General features: G+C 43.7%; 1 protein-coding gene across 1 annotated transcript in view; it reads left to right on the top strand.

Annotated features, from left to right (window-relative positions):
- The first annotated feature begins 877 nt into the window (after nt 1-877).
- RAB11B (RAB11B, member RAS oncogene family) overlaps nt 878-25,973 on the top strand; it is a 37,366-nt gene continuing 12,270 nt past the window's right edge. Inside the window, exons 1-4 of the mRNA XM_069216584.1 lie at nt 878-1,149; nt 8,939-9,134; nt 16,200-16,393; nt 18,557-18,637. Of these exons, the coding sequence (XP_069072685.1) occupies nt 1,110-1,149; nt 8,939-9,134; nt 16,200-16,393; nt 18,557-18,637 (511 nt within the window). The 5' untranslated portion in view covers nt 878-1,109. The remainder of the gene's footprint in view (nt 1,150-8,938; nt 9,135-16,199; nt 16,394-18,556; nt 18,638-25,973) is intronic.

Genomic DNA, 25,973 nt, shown 5'->3' with positions numbered 1-25,973 from the left:
TGCCCGCAGGCAATGTCATCTGTAACAACTGCCAGGCAATTATGTTTTGCACTTGGGAGTAGTTTGTGTTTAAGGGCTGTGTTTAAAAAAATATTCCAGTCGTCCTACTAGCCCTTTAGTTACATGCAGGGCCACTGGAATTATGTGGCACAAAGGACCAAAATATGCGGTAGGATTGACCAATTAATGTGGTAAATAAAGTCAAGTTATGCATTTACAATGCCAATAGCTCCAACTCAAATAAATGCGAGACTTATTGCAAATGCTTGTTTTATTATTCCTACTGAGTCAGTGACCTGCTGCTATGTCTCCTGCCATTACAGTTCTCATACCACCCTTTGGGGTTTCGTTTTATCCTCTGAAGAAGTAATATGCCCCTCCAGTGAGATCAACCACACTGAAAGCCTCAGAATTTCTAGTTTTTGTCCTGAGCTGTACCCTCAGGGCAGCACTTTCTCCAATTCAAAGTTACTACTTTTCAACCCTTCCTGAAAATACTTGTGAAATGTATAACATACATCTCCATTGATTTCAATGGGATCCCATCCAAAACAAGCGACCTAACCTTATTTGAAGACCGAAGGTGGCGAGTCATCGCTTTGGCTCCAGTTAGGTTATCACATACATTTAAGTTTACAGAATCGTTCCTATCAAATACGCACTATTGTAACGCCCTGCTAATTACAGGAAGGTAGCCTTGACCCTAGGTGTTTTCATCTTAAATTTTTAGATACGGCAGCCACTATTCACGGGTATATTGTACCCTTCCTACATTTGATGTATAACCAACTCTAGTTCGGGTCACAACAGCTGACCCAGCAAGGTAGTCCCGTTAAACTTCCGGCTACACCGACCGTACGTCGTTCCAACCCATGTATTTCCGGGTTGAACTGACAATAATAGCGTTACCGTACAGCGGCCGTTACTCGGTTCCTATCGCCGTAAATTCCATTGGTCCGTTGTCCCGCCAGTCAGCGCGCAGGAGAATTCGACTGGCTGCGTGCCTCACATCCCGTGGCCACTTCCTGCTCGCTGTTTGTGATTGGTCGCTGCCACCCTGCAGGGTCAGGATCCAACAGACTCTGCATTGTCCGGAGACCGACACGGACATGGGCACCCGGGACGACGAGTACGACTACCTGTTCAAAGGTGCGGTGACAGGGGGCGCTGGGGGGCAGAGATGCCCTTGAGAGGGATGCGAGGGGCCGGGGTAGCGGGTCCGCAGCCGCTGTGCCTCTGCGGCCAGCACCGGGAAGCGGGCGGAGGTGTGTGGAGAAGGGGGATGTACAGTCGCCCTGACAGAGCCATTGTAGACGAATGATTAAATCATCACTTTGGCTACAGGCATTCCACCCGGTCAGATTGAAAATGCTCTTTGTGCGGTGTCTTTTAAGAGGGCATTGTAAGGGGTGCAGACGGGGAAGGGGTTGCGGGTGGGGCCTAGGGTAGCATGGTCAATCGTGGGATCTGCAGCAGGACGATTATAGGGTCTGGGCAGGAGGCATGGGTACTGCAGAGGGAGGGTGTTGGTGGTGGAGGTTTTGTTGAATCTGTATTGCATCTTCATATGTCCATAGCGGGGCATCGTGGGTTTGCAGATGGGTATTCTGACGTCAGGAAACGTGCATCCTTGATTTTGTTGGGGTGCGTCTGTCAGCTTCCGCGGGACGGGGAGGATAAGAGAGGTCAACATCGGGGCGTCGCCTGATCAGCAACTGCGTCTGTTTGGTGTTTTTACAAAGTAGAAACAAGATGCCGGCTACTCCAGTGAATGAGATTGTGATGAACCCCCCCCCCCCCCCCCCCAAGGCCATGCTACGTAAAGGAATGATGACGGCTTCCTTGTGCTGAGAGATTTGGTATCTGTTAGTGGTTAGATACTCGGGATTTATGGACTTGTGAAGGCCTTCTTTAAGTTTTAGGAACATCAGAATGTCATCATCAGAGTTGGCATAACTGACAGTACCATTGACTCAGCGACAGTTTAGTCTCAGGTAAAGGCTACAGGAAATAAGTGTGTGTAAAGAGCACAAGGGAAACATGATGCACACCGATCCTAACATGAATGTGTTGCAGTAAAAGTTCTGTTTTGGAGGCATTTCATATATGTAGCTACGACCTTCATAGTCCTATGAGAATTGTCTTATTGACACTGTGTTTAAGTGGGGTTTCGTGATTACCTTAGTCTTTTGCCCACAGAACCTTCTGCTTTACATCTAGTAATGCAGATTCCGTGCCATGTTTTGAGAACTAGATTGTTGGAGGTTGAAAACCTACTAACACTCTACATATTGTGGAGATACCAGTTTTGTCAAAGTATGGGAGCCATGATATCATGTGGTACTTGTTTTCTTCCAGGTTTTTGCATTTGTATTTTTATGTAGAAATTATGTATCCACAATATACAGTCCCGGCCTTGGCAGCACGGCATGAGCTCAGTCGGGAATATGATGGCCTTGCATCCATGGTTACTTCTGTTTATAGCAGTGGTCTAAAAGGTTTGCAAACCGGGTGTTTAACCGAATCATCCAAAAGATAAGAGTGAATCTTAAAGTGTTTTTTTGGCCCATGCATCCTTCTTTTAGATAAAGACAATTTAAAAAATATTTGCAGTTGTCATAAATAGCATTCAGAGACATGAACATAGATTATAGAATACTGACAATTGCATAATGTTGAGATGTTTGAGGTTGTGCTCTTGGGTTTATAAGGATCTCATGGTGCATGTTCTTGTTTCAAACATTAGCTCTTCAGAATAGAGACATGACTTGCAAGTTATGCCATAGTCCCCCATTGCTTCACCAACTCTTGGGGGGGAAAATATGCCTTCTTCTTGAGGCTGTTTAGATCATCTGAAAACCGAGCACCTCATTGAAAGAGGTGGACTGGGTGATGTTTACGTTTTTGAATGTTAAAGGGGAAAAATAACTAGTCTGAAGTGTATTATGGCCAGGATTACTCCTGAGTCTAGAAGATTGTGATTATTGGGGCACCTTGTGTGGCGAACAAAGTAATTTGTAAATCGTAAGCAACCAATAAATGTCCAACTTTGAGTTAGTATGTTATTTTTTATGTTTGGTTAAATTGTGAAGGTTGGAACGTCTATTGGAATTGCATCTCTTTTAACCACAATTGTAGGTTTGATCGAGATGCCATGTAATCCATATCCTGGAGCATTTCCAGATTTCAACAAAAAAAAGCGTTTAGCTCAAACCGATAAAAAAAAATTGCTAGAAGGTAAACACATCGGATTAGCAGTGGCAGGAGCTCCACAAAAGCTCCTGATTACCTTTCAGTTGTTTAATCCTGTATTTGGGTATCATAAGGTGTTACTATCAACAAATGGTGGACTATCTGCAGCCTACTTGTTTATATATAATTCAAACATGATGGAAAGAATAGTTAATTGTTTGGATTGTAAATGTAGTTTAACTTTTAATAGAAATCATGCTTACCTCACAGACCAAATATTTAGCATCTATGTTTCCGGTATGATGATCTGTATATTAATCATGTATCCTGGTGAGACATGTTAAGTATGTAATGAACCATGCTGATCTGCTATCCACAAGGAAAGGGGTGTGTCCATTGGTCCTATACTGTGATCTCGGAATAAACCTGACATTTGAGTCCAGTTTTCTTATCTTTTGGGTCTGCATGAAATAAAACAAGAGCCACCATAGTTACATGAACCTTATATCTTTATGCTTGTTGCCTACTAAATTCAAAACTTCAAATATTTACCACAACATTGTTTTCTTCCAAAAGGTAGTAAAGGCAAAGATGGCAAAATCGCATTACCTTTGTTTTGGGAAGAAGATATTGGATGGAATCTTGAGATTGTGTTTAATCCTACCTATGATCTCTGTACCTTTTAGTATTTCAATAATATTATTGTGTGTTAACAATAGCTCTTTAATAATAGAATCAGGCTTTGATTACATAATATACTACACAATCTACCTTTTCCTTATCTCCTAAGAAACTCCTAAATTTCAGTTGTAGTCGTAAACAAAAGTTTTCCAGAGTTTATCTGTTCTTCTCAAATGGGTACACATCGGGGTATAGTGGATTTGTGGGAGTAGACGACAGCCGCTGGCAGTTACATTCAGGTCGCAAGGCACAGATTAGACCAATATTTTCCACTATCATATCAGAAGTCACTCTTCACCAATAACTGGACGGATTATTTAGGTTAAAAGCTTCTCTTTTGCCCTTATTTGAACTATGACTTCCAGCGGTGCCCTATTTCCAAACTCTCCAATACGACCTTGATTTCTTGTAAATTTCGCAAACACCACCTGCCACAGCAGCAAGAAAATATATATTAATTAAATAAAACACCAATCGTTAGTTTCCTTTTATCTTATTATCAGGCTCATTGTTGGTGGACTTAATGTATTGCTTTCAGGATTTATAAACTGTGGATTCTGCAAGCTTTCCACGGCTTCCCGACTTCGCTAACCTCACCAGCATCCAATTGAAAATATCTTTATTCAATTATAATCTAAATTACATTGCGAACCACCACTGGCATGCAATGCAACCAAGTAAACAAGGCAACAGTATGAGGTGACTAAGTGAGGCGAGAGACCATCATGACTGAGGGTGAAGTGGCTAATCAAAGCGAGCAGCCATTGTGTGGTCTTCCAGGCAGGCAGTGGTTAAAAGGCACCAAGGGCCTGCTGAGTCAGGCAGCAGCACAGTCAGTCCAAGGAGAGCTTCGTGTTGGTTGCAAGGTGTCTGGGAAGGTATCCAGATGCCCTTTGGACTCTCTCTTTTGGTTCACTTTTCAGTAGGAGTTTTAGAGGAATTCGGTTTCATCTGTATATCTTTTGTCCCCAGGGTTATTTCGAATGTATTTGGTGAGCTGCGTATACAGGGTGACACCGGGAAGCTCTTGGGTTCTGTGGCTCACCATTGCAACACATGCTCTGACCTGATATCAGTGCCTGACTCATGGGATTCGTGAGATAATCCGGCAGGGAGTAAACATTTCCTGTCGGGATGTGTGTTTTTTAACGATGGGGTGGAAGTTCGTTATCTTTCCATTGTGCAAAGCGGCCATGCGGTGCACTTTCAAAGCTTTCGAGAGCGCGGAAATGGAAACGCGAATTTAAAAGCAGTGGGGCCTTTGGAAGAGGAGGGGGACGATCAGAGTGACCCTCTAGGTTACAGAATAACACTGTCCCAGCCACCCCACGTTGAGTCGCTATTTCCTGAATTCTTTGTAATTGTACAGGTCAGACATCGGATAGCCATATTTCTCGTCTTTATTTCTCCCCAACTTCTGTCTGATTTGTGAGGGTGGACTTCCCTCTCAGTACCCACAGGTCTCTGCCACCTTGGTTTGTTCACCATAGTTGTTTCTTGGAATCCCTTTCTCCAAGGGTCACTGTTCTAGGTGTTCAATGACCCCAGTGCCCCAGGCGTTCTCTTGCGGAGCTCCCCGGATTGAATAGTGCAGAACGACAGACAGAACTAACAGGTAGACGGGTATGCAACACGAAAGGGAGGAATCAGCAGAGCAAAGCTGCTTGTGGTAAGTGAAGGATAGCTCTGCTTTCTGTCTGCCAAATAGGGTTAGCTCTACTGTCTGCCACAAGAGAGGAATAGTGTTGCTGTCTGTCAAGAGGCGGGCATCTTTACTGGGTGTGTTAAGGGGACGATAGCTCTGGTCTGCTATGATAGAGGAGTCAGTCTGCTGAGCATGCGATAGTTCTGCTGTCTGGCACAAGTGAGGAATAGCTTTGTTGTCTGGCAAGAGAGGTACAGCTGAACTGGCTGTTGTGAGTGAAAGGTAGCTGTGTTGTCTGCTGGGAGCGAGGGATCAGCCTGCGGATCAGGGGATAGCTTCCCTCTCTGGCACACAGGGACAGCTCAACTCGCTTGGAAGTGAAGGGCGGCTCTGCTGAGAATGAGAGAGTTCTGCTGTCTGGCACAAGTGAACAATCGCGTGGTCTGTCAGGCAAGAGTGGGACAGCTCTTCTGTCTGTGGTAACCGGGGCCTATCTCTATTATCTGCATATTGCAGAGCGATGCATAGCTCTGCATCCTGAAAAGTGATTGTTTGCAGTGTTCTTTGGCCAGGTGAGTGCCTTTTCACTTCCCCAGTGCTGCTTTGCTTCAAGAGCTCTGCCTAGGAAATCTGTAGGTATCCATAGACCTTCCTGCGTTCTCTCACTAATGAACATATAAAGCTTTTGTCTGGTGTAGAAGCACGGGAACAAATGCCAGAAACACTGCCCTTTCTATGTCTTAAAGTCAAATATGTTGTGTTTAATTTGGTCCTTTCTGCACACAGCAGAAAACAAGCCTACATGTACACGAATATCGAAACAAACGGTGTGTCTCTTTTATTGTTCGCTTCCCAGTTATGTTTTAAAATGGGTTTTCTGTTTGATTTCTGTACCCACAAAAGACCTCTGTGAGAACTTTTTTCTGTTGAGACAGCGCTGCAGATCATGGTTGTACATTGTGTAGTATATAAAACGTGTCTTACTGTGGGCCACTTTAGGATTCAAGACATCATCATAACAAACAAACACCCCAAATGTTTGGTGCTTATTCCAACTTTTTTTTATAAAAGACCTCTGCTTTTGGGAACATGGTCTGTGAGTAGAGGTGTAAGAAATGTTTTCAGTTTAGTTTTGCATAAATATGCTAGCAAAATTTCGTAAAAATTCAAAACAGGAATTTCAGCCTAAAATGAATCTTCATGCCCGTTTTTGATGCTAGGATGTATGACATGTTCAGAAAACACATGTCCGGCGACCAGCAGCCATTCGCGATCTTGTCTTTTGCGTTGCTCCTGTGCTAACCTGCTGCCATGGATACAGCGTAATTATGCCACATGGATTTGATGCAATTTGGAAAAATGTGTGTAACAAGCGTAACATAATACTTCAAAAATGTACACACGATTACAGTGAAGTAGCAGGAACTTTGTCCAGGCCTGATGTATATTTGAACTTGCATGGTTAGTGTAAGACTAAGATGGAACGATTTCCCATCCTGGTTACACTACATTTTAAAATAGAGGATTTTTGTTTCCTTCCAGTGATCAGACATTCCCCTCAGTCCACCACTATGAGATCTCTATACCCTCCCAATGCTTGTATGTCCCACCCAGCAGCTGAAAAAGTAGTTGGTTAACTTTTGCAGTGGACCGCACATCAGGGGGATACACTTTTATTTTAACTATAAACTGTTATTTGGTGAAATCTGGACATTATTCATACCGTTGCATTGTCAAGTCTGGTTTTATAGTGTGCATTGTTTGGCTCATTTTGTACAGTGCAGAGTTCGTATGCTTCGTAAGATATGATGCACTGTGAATACTCGTAGCTAGGTGCAGCATAGGGTTCACTGGACACATTACAAAGTCTTGGTTTAGAGGCTGGGAGGGCTTATTTCTATGGTTGTCTTCTTGATTGTGATAGAAACCAGTATGCATTTTATCTGTATTTGTGTGTGACTCCCATGCGTGAATCGTGTAGATGAGGTGCTTAGGTGAGTATGTGTGAATGTGAGGAATAGTGGTTGTGCAACTAAATGCAGGGCTGATGGATTCAAATTTTTCATAGCCTAATGTTCATTGTTGTATTGTTTTCTCTGTGTGACCTTTGTGTTGAAGGAGTGTCATATGTGGGTTATCTTGTGAAGTGTTTGAACTACATATTTTCTATTCATCTTGGTAAATGAATACAGGAATTGTATCTTATGTGTTATTTAGACAGTTTGGGTTCCCCTTTCTAGCTGTGATGTGTTAAGCAGAACTGCAATGAAGTGATGGTAAAAGTACAGCAAAGTGGTCAAAATAATCATTTTACAAGTAAAATGTGCATCGGTTCTGAGAAATCTTCCTTTTGGTTTGATTAAGTGCCAATGTGTACAGTGATGTGTTCTGGCACCCCGTTGTTGTTTGTTTTCACAGTGGTATATACATTTAGGCGTTATCAGGTCATCTCCACACACTACACCGAATGTACACCCGATTTAAGCGAATCAGAGCAAAGATAATCCTGACGACATACTTAAACCATTTGGACCTTTGGGTTAGACACATATCTTTTCCGCATTAAGTGAGGGAAAACAGATTCTGGTGATCGGAGGGACACATTACAACGTTCTCACTTCATTTGCCTCACAAGCCTGGTTCCCCCACTATGTTCACATCGTAAAAAGCAAGAAATCGATTTGTCATGTTTATGTAAATAGACCATTCATTGTTTCTTCAGATCGAATGCCATAGTCAAGGGTGGCAATCAACAAACATCCATGCTATAAAAAAATATATTTTGCAAACAGGCCTTAGTGATCGTGCATTTGCACTACAGAAATATAACCTATACGCAGGTCTGAGAAAAGCTCACTGACAGATGGCTTCAGTCGCAAAACTAAACCCGCACTAACTGGTCCAAACAACACTGATCAAATACAGGACTCACCCCAGCCCCAATAAGTCCTTCTGAAACGGAGGTCCTAGCAGTTTGCATCATTTGACTTCTGACTGCAATTTAGTCTGGAACCTACTCTATTATCATCTTCCATAAGATTATTTGGGGAACCTCCAGATAATAGAAACTGGGAGTTTAGTGCCCCAGACTCTGGTATATCTTTAAACCAGCATTAAGTGCAGAACCAGCAACTTCTAGTTCTGTAAGCCCTCAAAACTGTCTAAGTTCCCGTCCTGCTGATGACTGGCTAATGATGAGAGTCTCAATGAAGAACGAAAACTAGGTTACACCCTTCAAGCTGCTTGGACGTGTTCTGATTGATTCTGCCGCTGAGCTTTTTACACTTACTGTAGTGCCCTGCGGTGGCCCTGACATATGTCTTGCTTTGTTTAAATACCAAAGTAAAGACGCCAGTATGATTTGAGAACAGTGTGTCATGCCTTCAATGTACGTTAATAATGTATTCTCTTTTTCTACAGTTGTGTTAATTGGCGACTCTGGTGTCGGGAAGAGTAATCTCCTCTCACGGTTCACACGCAATGAATTCAATCTGGAAAGTAAAAGCACCATCGGTGTGGAATTTGCAACCAGGAGTATCCAGGTCGATGGAAAAACAATCAAAGCACAAATTTGGGACACTGCAGGGCAAGAAAGATACCGTGCTATAACTTCTGCGTGAGTAATGCTTCTGCCATTGGGTGTGAGACAAAGATTGTTTTTGCTTGCTTTACAAGATGGTCTTGATAACCAGAAGCACCGCCAGTAACGTATGACTTGGTTAAAGGCGGTATAGTTTTTTAGGTCGAGCATAGCAGCGCGACGGGATGGTATGTATCTGGGCTTTTAATTACGCCCATCACTGTCACTCGTTCATGTGCTTGCCCTTCAAAAATCCTTTGTTTTCGTTGGTAATTGCTTTACTTTTGTCCCTCCTTGGGGCGGTTTAGTTACCGCTGTGGCCATCGCCCCTGTCACATGGATAATTGCACTTTTGCCAATAACTTTGACTGAGAGCGAACTTCTTTTTCCTTTTTTGTCTGTCCCGCTCATGGCGGCCGTGGCACTTTGAATCTTCTATCTAATGTCAAATTGTTTTACTATTCATTTTCAAGTTATGTGGCAAGAAAAGTCTGGTTAGGAGTTTACAACGCTAAGGGCTTTAACTCGAGCAAACGCGAGACCTATTGCATTGCACATATTTGTTTAATCTTGCCTTGTGTTTTTTTTTTCATTTAGTTTAAATACTGGTCAAGTGGATGGCACTAGAAGTTAATTTCCCACTATCTTCTCGATACGGAGATTAGTTTTACCAACTACAGCAGGCATAGGAAGCGGTTCTATTCCATGGTTTTCCTTCATTCATTTTGTGCAGTCTGTATAGCACTCCAATTAGATCAGCACAATCACTGAACAGACAAGCTGGATGCAGATGTGGCGCATGCTCTTTTTGAAATGACGCAAAAGGATCGTTCCTCTCATCAAGTATCTCCGGCCGCCAGTGAGAGGGCGTTTTGGAGTGAGGTTAAAGAGACTGAGAGCTCCTTGTAACTTGTCCTTATGCCATCAAAATGATAGTCCCCTGACATTGAAAAGTAGAGCTCTGTGAATGAGGCTAATACTTTAAATTCGTGTTCTTCCTAATGTGAGGGGTCAGAACTAGTTTTAGTTTCCTGATTTGTGTGATTCATCTTGCTGAGCCTTTTCTAGTTTGTGTAATTTCATCAATAAACAGCAGTTCAACCCCTTTCTCAACATAATGCGTACGTTGATTCTTTAGTGTTCAGTACTATAATATTGTCTACGAAAGTCTCCTCTCATTAAATGCATACGTCAGGAATAGTCAATCAATTAATCAAAAAAAATTATAAAGTGTGCTACTCACCCGTGAGGGTCTTAAAGAGGGTGGGGGGGGGGGGGGGCAGGAGGGTCACTGTTTGAACAACCATGTTTTGAGGTTCTTTCTGAAGAGCAGGGGGTCTTTGGTTTTGCGGAGGTTGGTGGGGATGGAGTTTTGGGGGCGAGGTAGGAGAAAGACCTGCCTCCTTTGGTGGTGCGTTGGATGCAGGGGACTGTGGCTAGGGCGAGGATGGCTGATCGAGGTTGCAGGTGGAAATTCACTCTTTCGTTGAGGTATATCGGGCCGGTGTTGTGGAGGGATTTGTGTGCGTGGATGAGGATCTTGAATGTGATTCTCTTGTTTATGGGGAGCCAGTGAAGAGATTTGAGCTGTGGTGAGATTCGTTTGTGGCGGGGGAGGCCAAGGACGAGGCGTGCGGCTGTGTTCTGAATTCTCTGGAGTTTACGTGTGAGTTTGAGTGTGGTGCCGGTGTAGAGGGCGTTATGTAGTCTAGTCTGCTGCTGATGAGTGCATGGGTGACTGTCTTTCTGGTCTCTGGAGGAATCCATTTGAAGGATTTTTTTAGAGTGCGGAGTGTGTGGAAGCAAGAGGAGGTTACAGCATTGATTTGCTGTGTCATGGAGCGGGAGTGGTTCAGTATGATGCTGAGGTTGCGTGCGTGGTTTGCGGGGGTGGGTGCGAGTCCTAGGGCAGTGGGCCTCCAGGAGTTGTCCCATATGGTTTTGTTGAGGCCGAAGATGATGATCTCGGTTTTCGTTGGAGTTCAGCTTGAGATGGTTATTTGTCATCCAGTTGGCGGTGTCGAGGAGAGTTGCATGTAGGTTGGTTTTGGCGGTGGTGGGGTTGCGGGTGAGGGAGAGGATGAGTTGGGTGTCATCTGCGTAGGAGAGGATAGTGATTCCGTGTGATCGGAGGATGTTGGCTAGGGGGATCATGTAAATGTTGAGTGTGGGGTTGAGAGAGGACCCTTGGGGGACTCCACAGATGATCTTGGTGGTGTGGAGTGGAAAGGTGGGAGGCGGACTCTCTGGGTCCGGTCAGTGAGGATGGAGGTGAGCCAGTTTAAGGCTTTGTGGCGAATTCCTATGTTGTGGAGGAGTGTGCAGAGTGTTTGGTGGCAGACAGTGTCAAAGGCTGCGGAGAGGTCTAGGAGGATGAGTGTGACAGTCTCTCCTTTGTCGACTTTGGTCCTAATGTCGTCAGTACATGCGATGAGGGTGGTTTCCGTGCTGTGTTCTTGCGGAACCCGGATTGGGAGGGGTCAAGAGTGTTGTTTTCTTCGAGGTAGTGGGATAGGCGGGTGTTGACTAGTTTCTCGGCGACCTTGACGGGGAAAGGGAGGAGGGAGATGGGGCGATAGTTGGAGAGGATCTCTGGATCGGCTTTGTTTTTTTTTGTTTTTTAGGAGAGCAGTGATTTTCGTGTGCTACCAGGGGTCTGGGTAGGTGGCGGAGTCGAAGGAGGAGTTGATTATGTCGCGGAGTATGGGGCGATGGTTGGGCTGGCTTTGTTGTAGATGCGATGTGGAAAGGGGTCGGAGGGGGATCCGGAGTGGATGGAGTTCATGTTTTTTTCGGTTTCTTTGTGTGTGGTGGGGGCCCAGGTGGCGAGTGTGGTGGGGGGATCATGAGTGGGGGTTGAGTTGGGTGCGTGAGGGGTGTGTGTGGTGGGTGTGTCTGGTATGAAGCTGTTGTGGATGTCCAGGATTTTGTGGTAGAAGTGGTTGGAGAGGGCGTCACATAGGGGCTGTGTGTGTGAAGGGTCTGTGTTGCTGGCTTTGGGTTTGGCTAGTTCATTAATGATGGTGAAGAGTTCTTTGCTGTTTTGAGAGTTGTTGTTAAGGCGTGTCTTGTAGTGGTCTCTTTTGGCGGTGCGTATGAGTTGGTGATGGGTGCGAATGGTGGCTTTGAGGGTGGAGAAGTTGGTTGTAGAGGGTTCTTGTTGCCATATTTTCTCTGATTCGTGGCATTTGCGCTTGGAGTCTTGGAGTTCGGGGGTGAACCATGGGGCGTTCTTGATTTTTCGGGTGGCGATGTGTTTTCTGAGGGGGGCTTGTGTGTCTGCGCAGGTAGTGATCCATTTCGAGAGGTTGTGTGCTCCTGTGTTGGGGTCGTTGGTGTGTGGGGGTGGGGGGAGGGGGTTGTGAGCCAGTTGGGAGTTCAGGCGTTCTGTGGGGATCTTGTCCCACATGCGCTAGGGTGTGGTGTGTTGATGGTGGTGTGTGGGGGATTTGGGGAAGGAGAAGTGGACGCAGTGGTGGTCAGTCCAGAGGAGTTCGGTGGTGTGGGTGTAGGCTATGTGTTGGCTTGAGGTTAAAATTGCTTCGAGTGTGTGTCCTGCTGAGTGGGTGGGTGTAGTGACCAGTTGTTTGAGTCCGAGGTTGGTGAGGTTGTCTATGAGGGATGTAGAGTTGTGGTCTTGTAGGTTCATAGTAAATCACTCTCATGAAAAATAAAGCCCGATGCGCTTATTAACAGCTTTTTGTCCTGTCTGCAGGACTGAAGAAAGCGCATCACAAAATGAAATTACAAGGCAACAGTATGAAGAACCTTTCATGCAGGAACCTGTCGCTGGGCTTGTTTGCATGTCCTACCTTGTTTTCGTCCCATGAGTGGCATTGTTGATTTTTGTGCAGAGTTATTCCTCCTGTAACCAGGCACACATCGGGAGAATACACTGCTACACACTTTCAATAATGTGGTTTCTGAGTGTGTTGAGAGCCATAGCTGGAAGACGTTTTTACGTGCAGGTTTATTCCTATAGTATGGTATTGCAAAAGATAGTTGGTTTTCTAGTAAAGAACTGGAAACAGTCGTACTAGTCTCTAGTTTGTTTGCCACTTTTGCATTTAGTTGTTGCAGGAAATGGCTCTGAATTTAATCACCAACCCCCCCCCCCCCCTCCCCCCAAGTCTCCATAAAAATGTACGGTTAAAACCTGCACAAAAGAACTGTTGTTGAAAGGCACCTTGGGGCAATCTGGTGTCTGTCTGACAGTAAGATGTGGCTTATGTAATATGACTTGGTTCGGTGTGTTGTATTTTAAAGCCTTCCGCCATACACATATACATCAAGTGGCCGCTTAATGCTAGAAATTTAATTTGAGTCGCATCTGGGGCACAACACGAGCCACGAGTTAATGGAACTCAGAGTGGTCCTTAGTGTTAAGAAAGAAAATGGACGAGAATTCGATAGCTATGGTGCCGATATTTTCGGTAGCCAGATCACTTATCTTAGCTTGTCTTGGAGCGTGGTACTGTTTCATATCTATCTGATGTGCAAGTGGTTAATGTTTGAGCTTGTCAGTTAAAAAGGCGGTACCGTTGTGGACAGTCTCGGGGGTATCATTCTATACCTTAAAATTGAAAAGGCTAGATTGGGCGCTGCTGGAGAGCAGGACACATTGCTGAAGGGTGCTCTCACCGATTCATGCCTAGCACATTTACCAGTGCTCAGGATGTGTTAGGTGATATTAAAGGCAAATAGCTATCAATGAAATGTGAAGATTTTAACCAGCCCTACTTCGGTGGGGTGACGTTTTAAACAGTTGTGCTGAAGTGGCTGTTTTTTATTTGTCCATTTTGATCACAGGGTTATAACATTGTATATATGATGTATTTTTGTCAATGGCATTGTAAACAGATAAACTGGCATTTTGTCTAACATATTTCACACATTAGGAGTCGGTTCTTTGAAAACTGTCTATTGCAATATCCACGTGGTGTTTTGGAGTCAGGAAGCTATTAAATCCCTGAAAGGTGTGATAAGAAAATGGAGGACGTAGGCCCGAAAATAAGTAGCGTTCTTTAATCTAGTTTTGTTGTGCAAAGAGAGAGTATGGGAAAATGTGCCAGTTTCTGCTGTTACGAAACAGGCTCAAGGGGTTTACCCAATTGCTGGTTCCTGGAAAAAAAAAATATTTGATTTCAACTTCCTGAAATTATGAAACCATTCATGTGTAATCTCTAGCTCTTTTGAAGAATGGAGCTTCGTTTCTGTTTTTTAATCTTCCTGCTCTAGTTTTTTTTATTATTATTATTTTATAACAATGTACTAGATTATTTCATAAAAGTATCACAAGCTAACAATACTTTCTAAATTTAATTTCCCACCTTCCATCAGTTGGTTGAACCGACTGTGATGAGTAACCCTTATTTGTAAGTGGATCGCAGACTATGCTGAAAGGTCTAATGCTAAACTTGTGAAAATAGTACACAGACTTTCTTACAATCAAAACACATCAATGTAGTTTTCTGTTGGTTCAGTGAAGGTGGTTGTACGTATAATTACGTGTTTGTAGTATACTCTTGAACGAAACGTGCTCAGGCTGTGTTACAGGTTCCTATCTGGAGCAATGGAGTATGATGCATAATATGCCAGCAAAGTGGGTATAATATTGCTTCTCGGCCTTTTATCCAAGTTGATCTGTAGTGTCTGTTCAGTCTTTTAGTCCAGCTGTAGGCTTTCTTTATGGGGCTTTCTACTGGCAAAGTCAAGTTTTCTCTTTGCAGATAGTGATGGCCACCCCCTTTGCCCGGGTACCACATAACAGGTGCCGGGAACTGTTTATCCAGAGGCCAACGTGCTTTTGCGAGGCTGATAACAACCATGTGCAGAGATCTACACTTCATAGTGACCTTTTGGATACTTCTGCCTGGAGCCATCATCATTGCTCCGGTCTCTGAGAGCCTTAAGTGCCGCCCTTACAGCATCCGTGAGAAGTCTGTGGCAGTTTGTCTTCGCCACACCCTCGCTTGCCATGTCCATCCTCTACAACGAAGACAGATCTACACTTGCACACCTCAGGAAACTTCAATTGAATTCTCCAAATTCTGTTTGTTTTTTGTTTTTGTTGTGTGGTGTGTGTGGGTTATTTTTATTTTTTTTTTAAATTTCGGAGTATTCCACCCCCATTCTCTTATATTCAGAGGACTGACATGCGGCAGATTCTGCTTGTAATAGTACGAAATGTAGTCTCCGTTCTGAACCAACAAGTTTAATCTTTAGTTGTAAACACCGCTGGAAAAACAGATATTGGGGGTTATTCTAACTTTGGAGGAGTGTTAATCCGTCCCAAAAGTGACGGTAAAGTTACGGATATACCACCAGCCGTATTACGAGTTCCATAGGATATAATGGACTCGTAATACGGCTGGTGGTAAATCCGTCACTTTTGGGACGGATTAACACCTCCTCCAAAGTTAGAATAACCCCCATTGTGTGTTATTTAAGTGGAGACTAAGGCCAAGTTCCCTGTGTCCCTAAGTATCTACAATCAGTCCCATGAATATAGAGTGTCCCTTTTAATACTTCGTGACAGATGTAAGCCAGTCCCTTTCATGAGACGTGTCGCCTCAGGAGAACTATGCGTGGCAGCTACTCTGACTGCCCCAGGCTGTAACTCTGTTTCACAGTGGATTACCAGGCTATTACTGATGGACAAGCCCGTCTACCTCTTTCTTGTTTTTACCCATTTGTGCATCTTTCCTGTCTTTGTCATGCTTTTGATTTGGAAATCGTTCACTTGCATTAGTTGTTTCTGGTATCCTTCCTATTGAAAACCAACCTACCATGCTCGACTCTCTTCATATACCTGTCTTGCCAGGTGTGGTACAGATGTGAAAGTGATGGTTTCATGTATGGGTGTCCACCAAATCCCACTTTCTTGTCTCCTCTTTTAATGGCTCATATTCATTGTTTAATTGTCCACCTTGGTGGCTCTATTTCCTAGTAACCTATAAAATGTGAGAGCCATTTGTTCAGACCCCGTTTACTCTACTAGTCTTTTTTCCTCCTTCAAGTGTTATGAATAAATGTGGTGACCTGTTAAGATGCTCTGAATTACCAGTAGTTCTAATAGTGACGTCTGTACTGTGATTCCAGGTATTACCGTGGTGCAGTTGGAGCTCTGTTGGTTTATGACATAGCCAAGCACCTAACTTACGAGAATGTTGAACGCTGGTTAAAGGAGCTTCGTGATCACGCGGACAATAACATTGTCATAATGTTGGTGGGAAACAAAAGTGACCTGCGTCATTTGAGAGCTGTACCTACTGATGAGGCCCGGGCTTTTGCAGGTTTGAAGAACAGTTATTTTTAAACTGATTAATGAAGTAACTATGAAAAGTGGTATATCTGCCTTCCCCTTCCTAATTGGAGACCTTATTGTAAAATGGGAATACTGCTCAGTGGGCTTGTATTAATATATTTGGACTAATTGGAAAACTAGAATTCCTTGTACACGGCCATTTTTCAAGTGCAGATGTGAATACTTAACTTCTAAACAAACGGCAGAGCCTTCTCTGAATTAAATTTGCTTTGTGTCCATGATAATAATAAACGGATAAAATAAATATTCTGTTTCAGTTGCAACAGGGTAAAAATGGTAAGTTAAGTGCCAGCATTTTTGTCCATTGCAGTAGGCATTAGTAGGAAAGTAAACAGCCTGATTGTCATAGAAATGGGTGTTAGTTTGAATTGTACGATTTATGTGTGTTTACATTTTTTTTGCTGTTGACTTTGGTACAACAGGAGTATATTTTCTGGTGTCCACGTAGGACCCAAGTTTAAAAGTGGAAAATTAAGCTACCGGTCTACATTTCTCACCTATATTTGTTCTCCAATTCCTTCTTCTCTCCTTAACTTTTTTATCTATTTTTGTCCATTCTTCCTTACTTTCACTTTTCCTCTCCATTTGTTCCCTCTTCTTCAGTATATCCCCTTCCTACCTTCATTCATCCCTATCAAATATTTCCCATCCTTTATTCCTTTTCTCATCCCTTTTACACATCCTCCCTTCTTCACACTCTTGTGAGGCCACATTTCTTCTTGGCCACATTTTCTGTCCTCTCTCTTCTTTGTTCCTTACGTTATTCACAAAAGCTTTTCATGCTGTTCAACCAGAGAGGATGACTTTTTGGTGGGCAGTGTCTCTGAGTGCCCACTCTACTACTTGCGTGCCTCATGGTGAGCACAGTCCTGCCAAAACAATGGAGGAGGAAAGCCTCTGCAGCTTGGTTGTGGTCAAAGGTTTTTTGTTTGCTGACTAGGCGGGTACTCCCTCTGAACCACTTTCTGCTCTGAAAGGGGAAAAAGAGCAACCAGGAAAAAGATGAATGAGTGTGATAAATGGCACCCACAGCACAGCAAAAAAGGTTTTACTCCTCAGTATGTTCCCCGCCCTCCAAAGGAATCCATCATTACCAAGTCCCCTGTTTGGCACTAAAGGAGAAAGGAATGCTCCGGGGGTCATTGCAATGAGTCCTCTGCAAAGAGAAAAGAATGAGAGTAACCTAATCCTAGAATGTAATCAAGGCAAAAAATCTGCATCCAGGTGGGCAGTGGTGGTTGAGCCATAAAGCAAAAGAGTATATGGAGCAGGTGACTGTTTGATTCCCAAAGGAACCGGGCCTCCTAGGAGTTTTGTACCGTTTGCTTTACACTTGACCATTGTAACCGTCTGAAATAGGTTGGCTGGTACGTTTGGGAATGAGAGCCATACTTCTAGAAGATACTTTCACTCTCCAAATGGTTACCCTTACCACTTGCTTTGTGATATTCAGTCAGAGATGGTGAGCTTCTAAATGGGGTGACTCCCGAAAAAAGGGTGTCCGGTACATGTCCCAGTTTCAACAGCCACCCACCTCTATAATCACCTCTTGATGAAGTACATTTCCCCCTAAGATATGGTACTCTTACGTGAATGCACATCAGAAGCTTGTGGAAGTAACTCATAGAGTGTAGACTTTAACAACTCTTCTACAAGGAGGAGGACGCTTGGGTGGAAGAACATATTCATGGGCACTACATTATATGTTACTTTATACAGGACATCTAGTGACCTGCTTCTTTGATTTATGAAGGACTGCAGTTGACTCTTTGAATCTGTGAGCATCTCTTCTTTATCTTGCGTACAAGTATGAATTTAGGTCATGGAGGCTACATTGGAGTTGCTATAAATTTGATATACAGTCTATTCTGAATTGCCAGACTGGGTTGATATTATACAGAAAACCTATTGTAGTAGTCCGAATAAAACACCGCTTAGGCTAATTGATTGAAAATGTAAAATATTTACCTGATATATACTTTGATTAATCTGTTACTCAGTCTGACCATATTAAGACGCACACTGGAAGTCCTATGTTTGAACTGGAAGTTAGGCATTTAAACCTCAGGCAGTTGGGTGTGACTAGATTGTTATCCAAATTGTAATTCTGTTCCTTTGTTCTGTACCACAGAAAAAAATAACTTGTCATTTATTGAAACCTCGGCGCTGGATTCAACCAACGTGGAAGAAGCCTTTAAAAATATTCTGACAGGTATAACTATACTTTAATACATTTTTAAACATTGCTTAAGAACTAAATTACATGCTCTTGGGTTGAGGCAGGGATACAGGTGTTTTGAGTGAATTTTTAAGGAAAAATTTGAATATTTCAGGAAAAAAAAGTTTAATGTACACTTTATTCATACATTTTGCTAGTTTTTCTCCCAGAAACTTTTTACATGCATATTTTTTAACACATTCCACCATGCAGAAGGAACTCCAAGATCAAAACAATGCTTGGAGAAGGAAAACTGGTGATCGTTTATGAATTGCATAAGTCTGCTCTCAAAAGTGTGATCCAACAAAATTGTGGCTTCCCATCAAAATAATTAATGGAGAGACTTGTACGCCCTCCATCAAGAATGAAAATTAACTTTTTTTTCAGCATAGTGATGTGTGGTAAAGAACTTCACAAGTAAATCATTTGAACAGTCCCAAATACACGTTTTTTTGGATTCACTGGGTAGAGCGGACATTCCCTTGATGCTCAGAATCTACTGACCTGCCAGGAACGTTCACATTGAACAAACACATGGAATCTCACTAAGATGAAACTTCATTATACTGATTGTGCAAGACATAACTCATTATAACACATTCCCTTCTCCACACTAAAAATGATGATGGCTAAATGAACTAACAAAAGTATCATGAACAGAATAATAACTTAAGGTAATAATCACATAAATAATATTGAGTCAACCTAATGTATTGCTTGGAAAATACTCAAAGCTGGGAAGAATACATCCAATGCACTTGACTATAAACATTATGACGTGGTGTAGGAAGTTGGCTCTGTATGTGCTATTTCAAAGTAAGGAATAGCATGCACAGAGTCCAAGGGTTCCCCTTAGAGGTAAAATAGTGGTAAAAATAGATAATACTAATGCTCTATTTTGTGGTAGTGTGGTCGAGCAGTAGGCTTATCCAAGGAGTAGTGTTAAGCATTTGTTGTACATACACATAGACAATAAATGAGGTACACACACTCAGAGACAAATCCAGCCAATAGGTTTTGTTATAGAAAAATATCTTTTCTTAGTTTATTTTAAGAACCACAGGTTCAAATTTAACATGTAATATCTTGTTTGAAAGGTATTGCAGGTAAGTACATTAGGAACTTTGAATCATTTCAATTGCATGTATACTTTTCAAGTTATTCACAAATAGCTATTTTAAAAGTGGACACAGTGCAATTTTCACAGTTCCTGGGGGAGGTAAGTTTTTGTTAGTTTTACCAGGTAAGTAAGACACTTACAGGGTTCAGTTCTTGGTCCAAGGTAGCCCACCGTTGGGGGTTCAGAGCAACCCCAAAGTCCCCACACCAGCAGCTCAGGGCCGGTCAGGTGCAGAGTTCAAAGTGGTGCCCAAAACGCATAGGCTAGAATGGAGAGAAGGGGGTGCCCCGGTTCCGGTCTGCTTGCAGGTAAGTACCCGCGTCTTCGGAGGGCAGACCAGGGGGGTTTTGTAGGGCACCGGGGGGGACACAAGCCCACACAGAAATTTCACCCTCAGCAGCGCGGGGGCGGCCGGGTGCAGTGTAGAAACAAGCGTCGGGTTCGCAATGTTAGTCTATGAGAGATCAAGGGATCTCTTCAGCGCTGCAGGCAGGCAAGGGGGGGCTTCCTCGGGGAAACCTCCACTTGGGCAAGGGAGAGGGACTCCTGGGGGTCACTTCTCCAGTGAAAGTCCGGTCCTTCAGGTCCTGGGGGCTGCGGGTGCAGGGTCTTTTCCAGGCGTCGGGACTTAGGTTTCAGAGAGTCGCGGTCAGGGGAAGCCTCGGGATTCCCTCTGCAGGCGGCGCTGTGGGGGCTCAGGGGGGACAGGTTTTGGTACTCACAGTCGGAGAGTAGTCCGGGGGTCCTCCCTGAGGTGTTGGTTCTCCACCAGCCGAGTCGGGGTCGCCGGGTGCAGTGTTGCAAGTCTCACGCTTCTTGCGGGGAGTTGCAGGGTTCTTTAAAGCTGCTTCTGGAAACAAAGTTGCAGTCTTTTTGGAGCAGGTCCGCTGTCCTCGGGAGTTTCTTGTCTTTTTCGAAGCAGGGCAGTCCTCAGAGGATTCAGAGGTCGCTGGTCCCTTGGAAGGCGTCGCTGGAGCAGAGTTCTTTGGAAGGCAGGAGACAGGCCGGTGAGTTTCTGGAGCCAAGGCAGTTGTCGTCTTCTGGTCTTCCTCTGCAGGGGTTTTCAGATAGGCAGTCCTTCTTCTTGTAGTTTGCAGGAATCTAATTTTCTAGGGTTCAGGGTAGCCCTTAAATACTAAATTTAAGGGCGTGTTTAGGTCTGGGGGGTTAGTAGCCAATGGCTACTAGCCCTGAGGGTGGGTACACCCTCTTTGTGCCTCCTCCCAAGGGGAGGGGGTCACAATCCTAACCCTATTGGGGGAATCCTCCATCTGCAAGATGGAGGATTTCTAAAAGTTAGAGTCACCTCAGCTCAGGACACCTTAGGGGCTGTCTTGACTGGCCAGTGACTCCTCCTTGTTGCTTTCTTTGTTCCCCCCAGCCTTGCCGCCAAAAGTGGGGGCCGTGGCCGGAGGGGGCGGGCAACTCCACTAAGCTGGAGTGCCCTGCTGGGCTGTGACAAAGGGGTGAGCCTTTGAGGCTCACCGCCAGGTGTTACAGCTCCTGCCTGGGGGAGGTGTTAGCATCTCCACCCAGTGCAGGCTTTGTTACTGGCCTCAGAGTGACAAAGGCACTCTCCCCATGGGGCCAGCAACATGTCTCTAGTGTGGCAGGCTGCTGGAACTAGTCAGCCTACACAGACAGTCGGTTAAGTTTCAGGGGGCACCTCTAAGGTGACCTCTGTGGTGTATTTTACAATAAAATGTACACTGGCATCAGTGTGCATTTATTGTGCTGAGAAGTTTGATACCAAACTTCCCAGTTTTCAGTGTAGCCATTATGGTGCTGTGGAGTTCGTGTTTGACAGACTCCCAGACCATATACTCTTATGGCTACCCTGCACTTACAATGTCTAAGGTTTTGTTTAGACACTGTAGGGGTACCATGCTCATGCACTGGTACCCTCACCTATGGTATAGTGCACCCTGCCTTAGGGCTGTAAGGCCTGCTAGAGGGGTGACTGACCTATACTTGCATAGGCTGTGAGAGGCTGGCATGGCACCCTGAGGGGAGTGCCATGTCGACTTACTCGTTTTGTTCTCACTAGCACACACAAGCTGGCAAGCAGTGTGTCTGTGCTGAGTGAGAGGTCTCCAGGGTGGCATTCGACATGCTGCAGCCCTTAGAGACCTTCCTTGGCATCAGGGCCCTTGGTACTAGAAGTACCAGTTACAAGGGACTTATCCGGATGCCAGGGTCTGCCAATTGTGGATACAAAAGTACAGGTTAGGGAAAGAACACTGGTGCTGGGGCCTGGTTAGCAGGCCTCAGCACACTTTCAATTGTAAACATAGCATCAGCAAAGGCAAAAAGTCAGGGGGCAACCATGCCAAGGAGGCATTTCCTTACACGTGGGCATTAATAAACCTAATCCTTCAAAAACCCGGGTGGTCTATGATACCTTACACTTCTCTCTTCCCTGATGGCAGACAGAACATCACTATGACTTTTACTTGGCTTCTCTTCACTTGCCTGCCAAGAATTTGTTAGACTTCTTTCCCCTCCAAATTCCACATCCTTCATCATCATGAAACTGCTACATCCTTCAGCCTCCCTCACAGGACATTCCCCACCTCTGTCATACACAGCAACTCTGCGACGATTTCACGGCTCTCCATTCTCTAGCAGAAAGTAAATTTGATACATACGTTTGACTTTGAATGGACCTCTAACTTAAACAAACATTTTATTATTCTACCAGCCTTAACATTCACCCAGTCACCAGACTTCTCTGCATCATTTGTCCATTCAGTATTTCCACTCCATGCTTCTCTTTTCCGACCACCACACGTCACCCATTCTTTCTTTGAGGAAGGCACCAATTTGGTACTCTGTACTCTCCCTCTCATTATTTCAAACGGAGACTTGCGGTTAGTTTTCTGCACAGTGGTACGATACGCCCACAACATTTCCTCCACTGATCGTTCCACATCCTGTCCACTCGCCCTTGCCATCTGAATAATGCCCTTCACCAAACAATTAGCTCTCTCAACCATATCATTTCTTTGTGGATTTTAAGTAGAGGTGTGATCCCACAGACGAACAAAACCTCTTCATCTCATGAAAGACAAGTTGAGTACCATTGTTAGTTAGAAGTACGGATGAAACTCCTTTTTCCAGAAATATCGTCCTCGGACTACCAGTGGTGATCCCTGTAAAAACTTCTCTCAAAAATTTCACGCCACCGCTGCCACCATCACCACCAATTGTCAATGTGTCCTTAATGCCACAAGTTTGGTTCTCAAACCTAGGGGTGGCAAAACCTGTCACCCCCTCATCAGCAGCTTATCTCCACATGTCAACATTTTGGCCAATACCTTAACAAATGGCGGCAGTGATACAGATACACAACTCTCCCTTCTACTCCTGGTAATCAACATTCATACAACTTCCTTTAACATTCCATCCACATCCAACTCACAACACCATTTGTCAATGGTAAATGCACCCTCACCCCCCTTCACTGCATCTAGAATTGAAGAACAGCACCTTCGCTATCACGGGCTGAAACAGATGGACCATCTATATCTCACCATTCCACACACATCCTCGAGAAAACAATCTGCTGGAGTAATTTTCCAGCCTTAGATGTGTTCAGTTTGATACCGATATGCCTGGAGCCTGGAACCTTGTCAATCTTGCCGAGCCTTTACCAGCCCCTCCAGGAAGTAGTACTTTCACATGGGGTTCGTGATTTTACCTTAGGGTAAATTGCGTACCCCACACATGTTCGGTAATACTCCACATTCCAGACTGCTGCCAGCCCCTCTCCTTCTATAACGGAATAATTTATTTCCAAAATTGTAAGGATTCTTGATGCAAATGCCACTGTTTTCTGTGTTGCTCAGTATTGGAACACTCATAGATTTGCATGCATGAATCTTTCCCCGTCGTCCACATGGGAGTCCCCCGGTACATTATAAGAGCTATGTAATGTTAAACATAATGCTTTAAGCCCTGTGGCCTTTACTTTTGTAGCATATCTTAGTCTGGTTTAAAAAGAGACCAAACACAGGTTGGATAAAATGGATTTGAGATTGATGTCGAAGAGTACCAATATCTCTTTCACAAATCTCTTTTTTTTTAATCCTAGCAAAACAGTCTTCCTGTTTATGATCCCATGTAAAATGTAACCCTTTTCAGAGTAAAGATCACAAACATTTCATCTTATCTGCAAACCTTTCTACAAACTTTGAATAATATGATATCAAACCCATAAAGGATCGTAATTCTTTTTTATCCAGGGGAGCAGGAGCAAACTAACTTGCTTTCAAGAAATCTTCCTTAGGTTTGACCCTGTCCAGCAAAATGGTATAGCCCAAATACTAATTTTGTTTTTGTAAAAACAAATATTTGTATTTTCTGAGCATAAGAGCTACTTCTGCAGTTGTATGCAAAGCCTGCTTCAGTACAACATTCTGCTGTTCGATGGTTTCTCCAAAGATTAATATGTCATCTTGGAATTACACAACATTTTTTTAACCCTTTAAATACTTCAATAATCATGCGTTGCAAAACACTTGCCACCGATGACTCCCCAAATGGCATGCGAGTAAAATGAAATGTTCTTTCTTTGATAATGAAGGCAGTTAGCGGCTTGTATTCCTCAGTGAGTTTAATCTAATTGTATGCATTCTTCATGTCCAACTCGGAAAAGTACCTCCCACCTTTTAGTAGTCACACCATTTCACTAATGTTAGGTAGAGGAAATGTATCTGCTACAACATTTCGATTGAATGATCTGAGGTCAACACAGAACCTTAACCGCCCATCAGATTTTTTAAAATGATTACAATAGGCGATAACCAACTATATGCCTCCACTGGTTCTATGATTCCCCCTCCTCCAACATTTCACAATTTTCTAACCTCTTCCCGAACTACAACTGGCACTCTCCTGACTTTGTGTTGAACTGGTACTGCACCTCTCTTAAGTAAGATTTTGTGCATATATCCTTTAAATTGTCCAAGTTTGTACTCAAATATATGTTTAACACTATCTAGATTCGTCTTCTACCACCATAATTTGGGATGGGACCGTAGGGTTAATGATATGTAGATCATATTGATGTAACCATCCCTAGATCAGAGGCCCATGCTCCACTACGTAAACCTTGCCTTGTTTACTCCTTTTCTCAAAAGAAACATGAGCGTTCATGTAAGCTAGGACAAAATAGTTTCGCCTTGATACCCCAGAGGTGAAATGTCTTTGGAATTCAACACCACTCTGCCCCACTCACATTCAAGCATTTCTTTAGGAATTATAGTGTACATGGATCCTGTTTCCCCCATAAGCTGGATCAGACATCTGTCCACCCCAGAAGTGGCCTTGGGTCTATTTTCCTCTTGTTCTCTTCAGCTACATCTCCCACACATCCCATATTCAAAATCCTGTCAGCCCCCCTCAGCGACCATAGTAGAGACTTCCGATACTACTTCCACTTTGTTACGAAATGCAGTTTTACACATCCTAGCAAGATGACCTACCCGACCACATTTCTTACATTTTGTTACTTGCAAAACAAGATCTAGAGTCTTACATATGACCCATGCTTCCATACCTGCTGAAGTACCTTGTTTATACTGCATACCAATTTTAACTGATCTATTAGAGGGTTTAATCACTGCAGCTGCTTCCATGTCCGGTTTAGTGAATACCCACACCTCTGAAATCTTATGTCCCCAATTCTTTTTCTCCATTGCTTTCATAGATAAATCGGATTGTTCCATAACTTTAGCAATGTTTATTGCATCCTTCAATGTAGGATTCTTTGCTGCTCACAATCTTTCTTGAATGTTTTTACTTTTGCACTGTACTATTACCTGATCTCAGATGTGTTCATCTGTCATCCCACCAAATTGACAGTTAGTTTGATAATTCCCTTAGTCTAGCTGCAAATTCATCGATAGACTCTTCTGCACTTTGGTGTTGGGTGTAAAACTTGTATCTCGTCATGACCACATTGTCTTCCTTTGTGAATCTAATTTCTAGACTGCATCTAGCCTCCTTGAATGTCTCTTGGATAGGTTGACCATTACATTCTATGGCTTGCAGCAGATATCTGAAAGCGTGTTGAGCTTCTTTACCTAAAGTTCAGTGCAGGATGAAGTTCTTGACCATCAAGAGCCTCTAAATAGTTATCGAACATTAAGATCCAATGTTCCCATGGAATTGGTGGGTTGTCTGCTTGTGCTAAGTAACATGGCGGCG

The sequence above is a fragment of the Pleurodeles waltl genome, chromosome 12 (genome assembly GCF_031143425.1).
Source record: "Pleurodeles waltl isolate 20211129_DDA chromosome 12, aPleWal1.hap1.20221129, whole genome shotgun sequence".
In the NCBI taxonomy this organism is placed as follows: domain Eukaryota; kingdom Metazoa; phylum Chordata; class Amphibia; order Caudata; family Salamandridae; genus Pleurodeles; species Pleurodeles waltl.
The sequence above is the reverse complement of the archived record's forward strand: the minus strand, read 5'-3'. Positions and strand labels throughout refer to the sequence as shown.